General features: G+C 40.0%; 1 protein-coding gene across 3 annotated transcripts in view; it reads right to left on the reverse strand.

Annotated features, from left to right (window-relative positions):
* Window positions 1-554: 554 nt before the first annotated feature.
* Window positions 555-14,196, reverse strand: part of PHF14 (PHD finger protein 14) — a 151,458-nt gene continuing 137,816 nt past the window's right edge. For all 3 annotated transcript variants that reach the window (XM_064167166.1, XM_064167167.1, XM_064167165.1), the window contains one exon: window positions 555-738. In XM_064167166.1, the coding sequence (XP_064023236.1) occupies window positions 664-738 (75 nt within the window). In that variant the 3' untranslated portion in view covers window positions 555-663. The remainder of the gene's footprint in view (window positions 739-14,196) is intronic.

Here is a 14,196-nt window from a genome sequence, read left to right on the forward strand (position 1 = left end):
AATGGAAAGATTGGTTTAAAGGAATCATACCTGGGTAGGGTGGTCCAAGCTTGACATTCACTAACAGAGAATGATCAGCTGGAAGTTGGAAAAGCTTACATAGAAGAAAACAATAATGCAACATGAAACAAATTCAAGATCACACAAGAAACAAACATGTCCAAATAATTACTTGTGAAAACCTACAGTACATACCCAAACATTTCTTGCTTGCACCCAGACCTCAGCAGCATTCATTTCAATCACTGATCAGAAGGCATTTCAGAACTCATTCGGCAGAACATAATTATCTAACTTTTAAAAATCAAAGCTTGTGCTCAGGAACACTAAAATATGTAAGTTATAACTATCCTTTAAGGATAACATTCCTTTGTAGAGGGGAAAATAAAGAAACTGACCTGTTTGGTTAGTAAGTGAATAACCCATCAGCATTCTAAACCCTGCTCAAAAAGCTGTCTGAACATTACTGGTCTGGTGCTTAGTTCTCATCATTCAGCTTTTAACGCAATCAAGAACATCATCAGGAGCTACTTAATTCCCCAGTGCAGCATGAATTAATTCTCAACGACTTTATTAAGAACTTTGTTTTTGGTTAATTTTACAATGAGAAACTATAACCACTGTAACACAACCTGCAAATATTTCAAATGAGACAGCAATTGCCTATTTTTTGTTTTTTTTCTGTTCCAAATTCAGCTCCGAAGATGGATTTTCTGCCTCAGCTCCATTTTCGTCTTCCTGCAAAAGAAACCAAAACCCTGAATGTTAATCAACTTATTGAAGAAGTAGATTTTTGTCACCTTATGCATAGAATTCTGCACAGAATTTTCCCACCTTTTTGCCTAGTAAGCATAGAAACAAGCAAAAAAAAATTAAGTTGTCATTTATTCAAGCATTTGATTTTGCTCAGGAGTCAAAATCAAAATTGTAAGACATCTACAGCCTCGAGTTGTGCCGGGAGAGGTCTAAGCTGGGTGTTAGGAGGAAGCTGTTGCCAGAGACAGTGATTGGCATTGGAATGGGCTGCCCAGGGAGGTGGTGAAGTTGCCATCCCTGAAGGTGTTCAAGAAAAGACTGGATGAGGCAGCTAGTGCCATGGTCTAGTTGACTGGCTGGGTGCTAGGTTGGACTGGATGATCTTGGAGGTCTCTTCCAACCTGGTTGATTTTATCATTTTAATAGGGCTAATCACCTGCTCTTGTAGTAGAAGAATAATTTAATGAGCAAATATTTCACTGACCAGTTTCCTGCCTGTTTAGCTGAAGAAATTCCTAAGCCATCCAGGGATGACAAGATATTCAGAAGCCCGCAGCCAACAGCGCTGCACGCTTTCCTTTTGTTCTTGACCAGAGGTTTCCACTAAATTACTTTCAAATGCAAGAACTTTCATCATCGTTCTAAAAATTACTTTTGAAAAGCATCTGCCATTGAAAAATGCTTCATTTTTTGGAGACCAGATACGTTTACTTCACCATTTGATAAAAGACAATAAATTTAACTTCAGAGACACTTTATGTGCTGCAGCATCGTATTTTTGTCCCATCTAGCATGTTTTCTTGACAGGTCTGCCAATTTTCCAATTACTGGTACCACCATATGTTATCTGAAGATCAGTCAGGTCTAAAATAGGAAACATGAGCATGTCAGGCAGCAGCATGCTTACAATATTCTACAGCTTCAGCTCTAAGAGTAGGGCTCATAATTCACTACAGGTTCCTCTGGATCTCGCTGATAAAAAAATGAGGTGACATCATAACGTCCGTTTCCATAGGATTGGAGGCTGGTTTGTATCCACCACAAAATCCTGACCTCCAAAACATAAATCATGGAAGACTGAGAAAAAACTTGCTTTTATAAGGCAACTTGCAACTCAGAATCACAGAACCACAGAATTAACCAGGTTGGAAAGACATCTGAGACTATCAAGTCCAGCCTGTTGCATTATGAACAGTTCTTACCATGCAGTCAGAGAATGGTCAAGTTTTTCTACCTGTTTTAATTCAATATAGAGAGAAACCTCTTCAGTCCAAAAACACAACAGAGAAGAAAGGAATAGAAATTTAGGAATGAAGAAATGCCCTGGATGTTGTGACACTACTCATCACAAGTCAACAACTGAGAGAAAAGAAATGTCAAGGATGTTAATTGGGATCATTTTGAAACAGAAATCTAACTTCAGTGTTTCTGAACCTGGGGGGCTGCTGCTCAAAACGCAGAGCAATGATGGATGATCTTTCTCACGGTATGAATTCTCAAGGGAAGAAAACTTTTTCCTTGTCAGATATGCCTCCAGACAGATCAGTTCCCAGATCTGTGCACTGTCACAAGAACAGCAGTGCAAGCACAAAAGAGATGGAAGAAATGATGGGCAAGGGACACTGGAAAGTGTCATAGAACAGTTTGGGTTGGAAAGGATCTCCAAAGATCATCCAGTCCAATCCCCCCATAGTCAGCAGGGACATCCTCCACTAGATTAGATTACCAGAATCCTGTTCAACCTGAACCTGAATATCTCCAGGGATGGGGCCTCAGCTACCTTGCTGGGCAACCTGTTCCAGCATTCCACTACCCTCAGGGTAAAGAACCTGTTCTTAACATCCAAACTAAATCTCCTCTTCTCTAATTTCAAACCATTGCCCCTTATCCTGTCACTACAGGCCTTTGTAAACAGTCTCTCCTGTAGACCCCCTTCAGGTACTAGAAGGCTGTTATTAGGCTCCCCAGAGCCTTCTCTTCCCCAGGCTGTACAACCCCAGCTTCCTCAGCCTGTCCTCATAGCAGAGGTGCCTCGACCCCCTGATCATTTTCATGGCCTTACTCTGGACCTACTCCATCAGGTCCATGTCCTTCCTATGTTGAGGGTGTCAGAGTCAGATGCAGTACTTCAGGTGAAGTCTCAGCAGAGCAGAGCGAAATGGCAAAATCACCTCTCTGGATCTGCTGCCCAGGAGCCTTTTGATGCAGCCCAGGATGTAATTTGCCTTCTGTGCTTCAAGCTCACACTGTCTGTTCATGTCCAGCTTCTCGTCCATCAGCACTCCCAAGTCCTTTTCTGCAGGGCTGCTTTCTACCACCTCAGCCCCCAGATTGTATTGATACCCCAGTCAGTATTGGTAAAGTCTCTGGTTTTGGCATCAATGCAGAGTTCTGGCAGAAAACAAGTGACCATAGTGGTCTGGACAATTGTAAACTCACTAATGACTGAAAATTATCAGAAAAAAAAATGAAGAATTAGAAGTGCAATCTGACTGCCAGTACACTTGGCAAAGCTTTGAAGTGATAGTTTAGAGCATACAAACTAACTGTACATGGACACTACTCTTTCAGCTTGCTGACAAGGCACAATTTCTCTGAAATGTTGTTTTTTTTTCTTCTTCTTTCTGTTTTAATAGCCCAAGAGACATCCCAATGATTGCACTCAGAATATTGAACTGCTTGGAATTTCTAATGCCATTAATAACGTTTGGATTTTCAGCTAAATAGCCTATATAGCTTCATTATCAAGAAATTAAGCCAGACTGCAGATTAAACATATTTAGCAGATTTGTTTTACTAATTACCACCTATCATTCTAATGCCTTTAATTCTGATGGATAGCAAAGGCAAACCTTTTATTTTCATGTTATCTGTTAAAAAACAGCCCATGAGGACAGTGTGAATCATAGAATCAACCAGGTTGGAAGAGACCTCCAAGATCATCGAGTCCAACCTATCACCCAGCCCTATCCAGTCAACTAGACCATGGCACTGAGTGCCTCATCCAGTCTTTTCTTGAAGACCCCCAGGGACGGTGCCTCCACCACCTCCCTGGGCAGCCCATTCCAATGTGAAGTTGCTATTCCCAGTGGCCACACAGCAGATGAAATACTGCGTTCCAGTTTCTGTGTCACAGAAATGCAATTCACATTATTTCTATTCATACCTCACATCTCTATTTTATATGATTCCTTATTTCACTTCAATGCACTTATGGCTCTAGCATCTAGCTCCTTCTGTTCTAAAACTTCTGAAACAGAGAATAAACATTTTGGTGTTCAAATGGTTAGTGGTCAAAGTAGTTTTTGCTAGCAGATGTTGGAAATCCAATTTATCTCAGTATCTTTTCTGACTGCAGACAACCATAGACTCAAATACTACACAATGAATTTTGTACATGCCTGAAAGATGCTTCAGCACACTTCTGGTGACTTCTAAGAGTAGCAAAGTCAAGACTATATTACTGCTCTGCCTGGAAGAGTGCATTTAACAGTCTAAAGATTATGTTTCTGTTGAAATGAATGAAGTTTAGTACTCTGGAATTGTCATTCTTTCAGATTTACAAAACCATCAATGACAAGGAAAAGTACAAAGGGCTTCATAATGTGCTGTTAAACCAACACTCTGACTAGAAATAGAAACTCAGGAGCTCCTTAAGCCACTGATGACACCTCATCAACATCCTGATGATGCTAATGGACTGACAGACCTTCCATACCAGCTTTTTTCCTACATTCTTTTTCCAAATATCCCTGTCTCTTTTTTCCTGATGGTATTGGATGGAAAGGTCTCTTGGATGTTGAGTGGATATCTTCAAATGTCCTATGGACTTCTCTTTCCTCAAACAAAGCTTACAATTGCTAGCTGAGCATTTACAGGTCACAGTAAGAGAACAGGGCCAAGGTGTTGAAACTGAGACCCCACAAACTGACACCTAAATATATGTTGTGAATTATTCAGCTTTGCTAAAGTTAATGCAATACTTCAATATTTGTCTGTCTTTAGGTGCTAAAAACGAAAGATAAAAATCAAAGTTTGAAGACCCTGTAATATAATTTTATCCCTCTTTGAAAGCCTTTTTAAGGTCAACTACAAATGGTGCTTTGAGTAGAAAATAACAGGTCTGATGTGGAAAGTTAATCTTGTAGCAATTATGCCAGACTATTTCCCTGCAGACCAATTCTAGCATGGGAAAGAAAAAAAGTAAAGAAGCCTAAGCACAGGGTTTTGGGTGCCCTTTTCTCTCCCCTCCCCAAAGAACTTCATTCAGAGTGTCTGAGATTTCCTTTTTATTCCATTAGTTGATGAAGTGAAATCTGAGTGATGATAATTTAGGCAAATCCTAACTCTAGAAGAAACATGGCAGTGTTTTGTATGTAGAATAGATCACCCCAACCAACTGTGCTAAGAGATGCATGGATTAGTGCATTATACCACACCTGTCATTTCTAAAGTTGCATTACAAAGGGCTGCTCAATCAACTCTGTACTTTGCAAACTGCAGTTAAACTTAATAAACTGATATAGATCATGTAAATGAAGATCTGAATCATAACCAAGAATGCAAACCAAAAATACCTTACTGTAAAGAGGAATAAGCAAAAGGGATCTTCTTGCTACCACAATCTAGAAAGATCATCTCGAAAGCACTCAGGATCAAATTCAGATACTATTAGTTTTCATAGTATCTTAACTCACTATGGCTGATGTGCTAAGCTCTAGTCATAGAATCAACCAGGTTGGAAGAGACCTCCAAGATCATCCAGTCCAACCTAGCACCCAGTCCTGTCCAATCAGCTAGATCATGGCACAAAGTGCCTCATCCAGGCTTTGCTCGAACACCTCCAGGGATGGCAACTCCACCACCTCCCTGGGCAGCCCATTCCAATGCCAATCACTCTCTCTGCCAACAACTTCCTCCTAACATCCAGCCTACACCTCCCCAGGCACAACTTGAGACTGTGTCCCCTTGTTCTGTTGTTGGTTGCCTGGCAGAAGAGACCAACCCTACCTGGCTACAGCCTCCCTTCAGGTAGTTGTAAACAGCAATGAGGTTTACCCCTGAGCCTCCTTTTCTCCAGGCTGCACACCCCCAGCTCTCTTGGCTTCTCCTCACAGGGTTTGTGTCCATGGTGCCCAGCTGGTATTTCATCTGTGTGCTGGGGTTTGAGAAATTACCCCCCAGATAAAATTTCCCAGACCAACTCAGACGGCTTGGAAGTAAGATAAAGCTAAATTTGACAGCAAGCTAGATTCACAAGCATACATGCAAACTATACTTAGATGTATTTACAATTCTATACAATGATTTACAATTTAGAAATAACACAGAAATCAAATCCTCCCTCCCCCCAGACAAATACAGCACAGAAGGGGCCAATGCCACCTTCTTCTCTCCCCTCAGAGAGAAAATCAGCAAGATCTCAGGTGTTATCTGTTCAGGTCAAGGTTAGCATTCAGCCATGCACAGAGGAGCAGTGGAGGAGGTGGAAGGCAGAGGGAACAGAGTGAGAAACTGTTTATATATTGGCTTTTTATACCAATTAATGATATAGACTTGATCATTATTATTCTGTTACAACCCATACCCTGCTCATTCACTCTATAATCAGAAAAATGTCCAGGAAGTTCCTCTCGTTTATTATTTAGAACCAAAATACAGTATCAGCTTTTAAACTGCCTCACAAAATCTAGTTAGAAAACACCAGTAACAAGTAGGTGAAAAGACTGGTAATGCTCTTCTGAAATACAGTAGCAATGAGAGACTTTAGAAACTAGGAGAGCTTTTCTCTGTGTATGTTAAAATCCAGCTTTTGGGCAAAACCTGAGTTAAATCAGGCTGTTAAATAGACAAAAGGTGAGCAATCAGCACTAACATTCAAAACCTACCTTTCTTCCACAGCCTTGCCTAGCTTCTTCAAGTGTATTAGTGACAACCCTTATAATGAAGAGTGGTGTAAAAATACAACTGAAAGAGTTTTTTACCAATGGATGTTAGAAGCAAATATAAATTTCTTGCACAGATGACAGTTTTCTGTCAGAGTAGCTCTGCAGTGATAAGGCAGCTGTTTGTTTCCCAAGAAAAGGAGACCCTTGCTACATGGATCATTTTCATAGTGACAGCCTTGACAAGTTTGGCATTTGCTTCATGAAGTATTCTGAAGCAGCCATCAAGAAAATGCCCCCTCTGGGACCAGTGGCAGGCTGACAGTTATACGTTTTAATGCATGTCTCCATTAATTCTTACTGTCAAAGCCCCCCCAGGTTCCTAGGATGAAATCTCTGCTGACCTGGTCCACTAAAAGATGGGGGCTATGAATGAACTAACCATTACAATGTAAGCAAACATGACATCACTTAACTGGACGCTGCTCTCCAGCCCATTTTGTTCAGAACTGCAACACTTAGCTGTTGGTTTCCCTTCCCAAAGCAGTACAAAGCACTGTGCTCTAGGTGGCAATGCAAGACCAGGAGATCCAGTTTTACACTAGAGTTCCTCCCAAGAAGCTACAAGCAGCTGTGTGTTTACCATAAACTCTTCCCTTCAAGTCGTGCTGGTACAAGAGCTGTAAGTCTTTTTGCAGTGTTTGCCAGTGTTCTGTATTTTCTCTTTCCTTGTTTCTAATTCTGATTATACAGATAAATGCACCATCGCAAGAGCCCTCACAGTCACATTTGATGTGATCCTCAGTACAGAAGTGGAATGTCATGCCAAATTTCAAATCTTCCATCTGTTTCTCCCCTTTTAGTAGGCAGCCATTCCAATGAGTGGCCCTCTTGGCTGACTGCCACTACAGTTGGGATGCTCTTCAAGGCAGGTGGTGCTTGAAACCCAACCATTGTTTTGGAAGTTCAGCTGCTTCTCCTTGAAGAAAGTAGAGGAAAATGTTCCCTCGTTAACAATTCGAATCTTTAAAAGGCTGTGGTTTATGAACTTTAGACTGCACCTATAAATGTTAATATATATCACAGATCTCATACATCAACTAAGAAACAAATGAAAAGCAACTTTTCATCAGGACTATGCTATGCCTAGATGAGATGTGTCTCCTAACTATCCACTCTGGTCTCAGAGTCCACACTTGCATTAATTTTCAAGCCTTTGTGTCTGACACCACCCTAATGAAGATTTTTTTTGGTAAGGAAAGTTGTCCCTCAATCTTTACAGTGAGGGTGGTGAGACACTGGCACAGGTTGCCCAGGGAGGTTGTGAATGCTCCCTCCCTAGAGGTGTTCAAGATGAGGTTGGATGAGGCCTTGAGTGACCTGTTCTAGTGGGAGGTGTCCCTGCCTGTGGCAGGGGGTTGGAACTGGATGATCTTTGAGGTCTCTTCCAACATAAACCATTCTGTGATAATTAAAACACTTACACTTGTGTACATATCTAGATGGAAACCACAATAGTGTTTTTTACATCGTATGAATGATAAGTTAAAACAGAAAGCTCTACTTTCATAAATACACATAATACTATTACATGATAATATTCAGTTGCCTAAAAACACATATTCTAATCAAATGAAGAACATAGAATCATAGAATCAACCAGGTTGGAAGAGATCTCCAAGACCATCCAGTCCAACCTAGCACCCAGCCCTATCCAATCTACTAGACCATGGCACTAAGTGCCTCAGCCAGTTCTTGCTGTCCCATGAGACCTTTAAGTGAGTAGTGAAAATAAAAACAAACAAACAAAAAGCCCCAACTTATATTCATATGCTCATCAATTTCCAGTTTTTCAGGTTTAGAATAAGTTACTGGGGAAGAGATCCACTCTAACCCATCACACTTCTGCTGTGTGCCCCATCCAGTCTTTTCTTGAACACCTCCAGGGACGGCGACTCCACCACCTCCCTGGGCAGCCCATTCCAATGGCAAATAATGATTTCATATATTCATTACTACACTCACAAACTACACATTTGCTAAATTACAAGATGTAAAACTTCTCCATGTTTGCAATCTTGATACTAAGACATCAAATGGCTTCTTCTTACACTAATTACATGAGAACAGAAAGGTGCTCATAGAATCAACCAGGTTGGAAGAGACTTCCAAAATCATCCAGTCCAAGCTAGCACCCAGCCCTATCCAGTTAACTAGACCATGGCACTAAGTGACTCATCCAGGCTTTTCTTCAACACCTCCAGGGATGGCAACTCCACCACCTCCCTGGGCAGATCATTCCAATGCCAATCACTCTTTCTGGCAACAACTTCCTCCTAATCTCCAGCCTATACCTCCCCTGGCACAACTTGAGACTGTGTCCCCTTATTCTGTGCTGGTTGTCTGGGAGAAGAGACCAACTGTTTAATAAAACAAACCAAGAGGCTAATCTATAACTCCTAAATTATTAGGCTGTATATCTTGCTATCTAGGCTATGTATCTTGCTAGTTACTGAATTATATATATATAAACATGTTTTAAATGATTTCACAAATAAGTTTGGCTACAGACAGCCTTTCCTCTGAATATTTTGTTTCCAAAATGAACAACAACATTAAACAGAAAAGCAAGCACAACTGAGTTGTGGAAAAATGCTCCTGTAAGCTTCAGTTAAGGCACGCTGCCTACAGCCAAAAGGCAGCTGAAAGACTTCTCTCTTAAACATCACTGAAGGCCACGTTTTGGTGGAAGACGACAGCACTGCCACACGAAAGGAAGACATTTATCTCAATAACAGAGGAAATCTAGACCCTAATGAAAATGTTTTAGGAAAAATGAATGCATTGCATGCTTCTGATCAAAATTAATTAGAGTTTTAATGTTTTACATTTGCACCATAATTCTTTAAATGGTGCATTTATTTCATAGTAATAAACACTCGGTTCATTAAGTAAAGTTCAAACTCTGTGTTACTCGCTACATTTAACAACCTTTGGCCCCCTTCTTCAGTATTTCTTGATTCAGGTTTCCAAAGCATTGAATAAGCAATTGAGGGACACAATTAAATTTCATGACTCTGCATATTTAGGATTCCTATTTCATCTAAGCCAAAGAGCAATTAATCTACCATTCTATACTGAATTCCAACTTTAGTGAGCCGTGGTGGATACCCAAATGAACTTACAGAAAATGCTTAATTAAATTACTGTAGGAAGCATAACCAAAGTTTTTTTTCTTTCCCTATGACAAAAGAAATTGCACCTTAAGTTAGAAAGAGCCCACTGCAGTGTTATCAATTTAACAACTTGGGAATTCATGACAGCATTGCTAGAATCTGACAATTAACAATGTAGAAAGCTTTTTCTCCCCCTTTATATTTCATCAGAACATTTCACTTGAGTACAACCATGAACTTCCTTTCAGTCTCAAGGCATAAAAGATGTATCTTTCAATGGAGTTAATGTGATGACATAGAAGTTGTTTGTTTTCCAAAACCTAATGCAAGTAAATGCAGTAAAAATGGCTTTATATTTGCTGTAATACTGTGTTCCTGTATTTAGTCACTACCCAAACAAAACTTTTAGTAATAGATGCAGTTGTAGCAGGAGATGAAGGATAGACTGCAAATAGAACCTGTGCTACCAATAATGAAATATGAGACAGAAGAGACCCGACTTCTTTTCAGGAGGTAACCCAAAACACATGCTGACACTGACATTCAAAATACTACAACAATAACTAGACAGATCACAGGACGTTAGGGGACCCAGAGATCAAGTCCAGCTCCTCTGCCAGAGCAGGATCTAGCTCAGGTCACACAGGAACTCATCCAGACAGGCCTTCAAAGTCTCCAAAGAAGGAGACTCCACAACCTCTCTGGGACCCTGTTCCAATGCTCTGTAATCCTTACAGTAAAGCAGTTCCCCCTTGTGTTGAGGTGGAATCTCCTGTGCTGCAAGTTATCTCCATTGCTCCTTGTCCTATGCCAGGGAGCAGTGAGCAGAGCCTGTCCCCCCATCCTGACCCCCAGCCCTCAGATAGTTATAAACATTTATTTGATCTCCTCTCAGTCTGCTCCAGACTAAACAGCCCCAGGTCCCTCAGCCTTTCCTCATAAGGCATGTGTTCAGTTGTTTCAATGGTTTCACCATTCATTAAATAAAACCCCTGAAAGAACATTACAGGCTAGGACCAGATCCACATCCAAGGTACAAGCTTTCATGGATGACCTGCACAATCCCTACTGCCACTCATCGAATCCAAATTAACACTGGCAGTGCAATCTCATCTGCAAGCAAGCATCATTCCTCTACCAGCTGCATAAACACACTTTTAATTAGACAATACAAGCCAACCCCAAAACCCCATGGCTTCAGAAATTGGAACACAGTTGCTTTGATGGCAAAGGAAGACTTGTAGATCTGTTTGGGTTTTATATTTGAAGATAGCATTTACTGTTCTGATTTGGTAATGACAACTAACAGTCCTGTTTCAGACAATCCATCAACTCAGCTGTATGTGAAGCATCAAAGCTGTATTGGTGATAAACAGATATCAATTTTGAGTCAAAACTGTAACATTTGGCATCAACAGATGCAAGCTGAAGAGTCTCTAAATGAAAAGCATATTAGGTTTAACAGTAGGAAGAATGCTCTTTGATCTCCACTCATTTTTGTGCTTCCAAGACAAATATTTCCTAAGTGAGATATTATTTAATTCAGTGAGTATAACAAGGGATGTTCTGATAATTTCTGATATTGCTTCATTGCATTTCTTTTTTTAATGTCACAACCTGAAGAAATTCTTTCAATTGGAAGCACAATAATGTCCAACCATTTAAAGTAATACTATCATAAAAACAAATTCTGCAAAAAAAATGCTCTGTAAAAGCAGGATCTGCCTCTAAACACACTCTGATATCCTCCCCAACCTTTTTTTTTTCCTCTAGCTATATATATATATATACACACTTGGTAAAAAAAAAAGTTAAATTAGCTGTCTTTCAGAAACATAGAATGCAGACCTCAGCTTGGTGCAGTTAAGCACCTCAAAAAGGGTTCCTTATGGGCCTATGGTCCATTTCTTTCTGCTAAATTTAGGAGTTACTGTTTCACTGTACTACATCAAAGTCAACAAGTTGCTTCCCATCTCTGCCCACCCTCCAATGAATCACACACAACTTTGTTAGAAGAGGGAGAGAAAAAAACCTACTTTGATGTGACACAATTACTGAAAAGCTACATTCTTAAAGTTCCCAAAAGCTGGGGATATTTGGCTAGAACTAATTAGTGTTTTGTGTATTTATGGTAGAAGAGCTCATTAAAGAGCTCACATTATAAATTATTATTTACCTAGTTTTGCCTTAAAACACTGAAACAACTTAATCTCATTGGTTGAAACTTCTACTGAAGCTCATTAAACTCCATTCCTCAGAGCACTACTCACTCTGAAGGGTTTTTTTGTGACAGCACAGCTTTTCCAAGAGACAATATTCTTTGCAACTGTTAAAGGCCACAACTTACAAACACCTATACACGTATTGTTACATTCAAGTCATCTGATCATTGGACTGGACAGTTCTATTTCCTAGGTTCAGTACTGAATACTGAATTGAAATAGTCCCTGTATCAAAATATGGCAATTAAATTATGGGCATGTAAGAAGAAATTCAGGCCATTTTCAAGGGGCTATTTTCCCCTGAATTCCCAGTGCTGCCAGTTAGCTGTTCCTAAAGAGTTTCTTCTGCCCAGCAGCACCTCATGTAGGGTTACCACTGGTCCCACAGCGATGCTTGGTAGATGATGCTCTTTGCTCTTGTACAAATAGCTACTCCAATAACTGTCAGTGTTATCTAACAACACTGAGCAAAAGCTCTTACTTATTCCTTTCACTTGCTTTCAATGTATTAGTAGGTTTCTATTTAGCAGATTTTCTGTTATGCATACAAGAACTAGGAATCACAGATCTAAGAGTTAGAACTCAGTGATTGATGATTTAAGCAAGTCATCACATGTCTTCTTTATCCACAAAACAGAGTACAAGGAAAATAAAGATTACATTAAAAAAATACTCATGTTCCTCTGTGGCAAACGTTATCTAGTATTTGATAGAAATAATCTTGCCTACTCGCATCTTGATGTACCTTTGTCAAGGGTTAGGGCTGGGCTAGTCACTACATGAGTGACAAATGCTCTCTAACACCTGTTCCTTCCCAAAGAGAAAGGGAACATGAGAGACAGACTTACTGACTGGAAATGAAAACTAAAATTTATTAATGTTATCTTCATTGAAGCAAATAGAGAGAGTGATTGGCATTGGAGTGGGCTGCCCAGGGAGGTGGTGGAGTCACTCACTGTTCCTGGAGGTGTTCAAGAAAAGACTGGATAAGGCACTTAGTGCCATGGTCTAGTTGATTGGATAAGGCTGGGTGATAGGCTGGACTGGATGATCTTGGAGGTCTCTTCCAACCTGGTTCATTCTACGATTCTATATATGAAACCAATATTGAATGCAACCCCCCTGATTGGACACTCCACTGGACTCAGTGATAGATTGGAATTGAATTCAGGAGATGTAATTTAAAAATAAGAATATTAAGAAAATGAAAAAGGCCATGAAGAAAATACAGCAAATGCTGTCTGGTTTGGCAGACAAAAAGAAAAAACCAAGGATCTTAATCCTCCAATGTTAATTGATGCATCCCTTTGTCTGTCAGTACTCTTTAACACCAGTGACAGTGACTGCCATTAATCATTCATGACTCAAAGTGAACTGATGTATTTTCAATTCATTCCAATTCAAGGGAACCTTTCAGTACATAAGTTCTCAAAAAAGCAAAATACAAACCACTTGAATATCTGTTTCTTTCCCCTGTCTACTTAACCCCCCCCTAAAACGATGCCTTTTAAAGCTTGGATATAGAAAAGTCTCTAGCTCCTGCCAAGATTTTGCTGTTCAATTTGATAAATGGTAACACATCAATAACACATTTCCCTATCAACATAACATTTACCTATCATATGAATTATTAATCCACATCTCGAGCAAGTCATATCATGCCACATACTGTACATGCTAAGTGGGTCAGGACAATGAGCACGCAACTCAATCACACTGCTGTGCCAAGCATGGCCAATAAAGAGTGATTAAAAAGTGCACCATCAAAATGTATATAAACTTATTTAACACAGAAATAGGATATCATTCTTTCTAAAACAAACATACTGCTTATAAATGATAGGCATAAAAATTCAGAAAGTTAGTGTACATGGCTTATCAAAACAGCAGTGCACCTTGAGGACTCACCAGGGTTGGACTTGATGATCTGTGAGGTCTCTTCCAACCCTGATGATACTGTGAATACTGTGAACCTGCAGAGGTGTGCTATAAGGAGGGGGGCAGATCTGAGGCCAAGGTGAGAAATTCTCACATGATGTGCAGAGAAAGATTAGAAAACCTCTGTACAGTGAGCTGGAAAACGTCACTGGAGAAGAGGAAGAAAGGTATGTAACAGGATTTATGATGTAGGGGAGGGCCACTAACAGAAACCAGGAT

The sequence above is a fragment of the Pogoniulus pusillus genome, chromosome 28 (genome assembly GCF_015220805.1).
Source record: "Pogoniulus pusillus isolate bPogPus1 chromosome 28, bPogPus1.pri, whole genome shotgun sequence".
In the NCBI taxonomy this organism is placed as follows: domain Eukaryota; kingdom Metazoa; phylum Chordata; class Aves; order Piciformes; family Lybiidae; genus Pogoniulus; species Pogoniulus pusillus.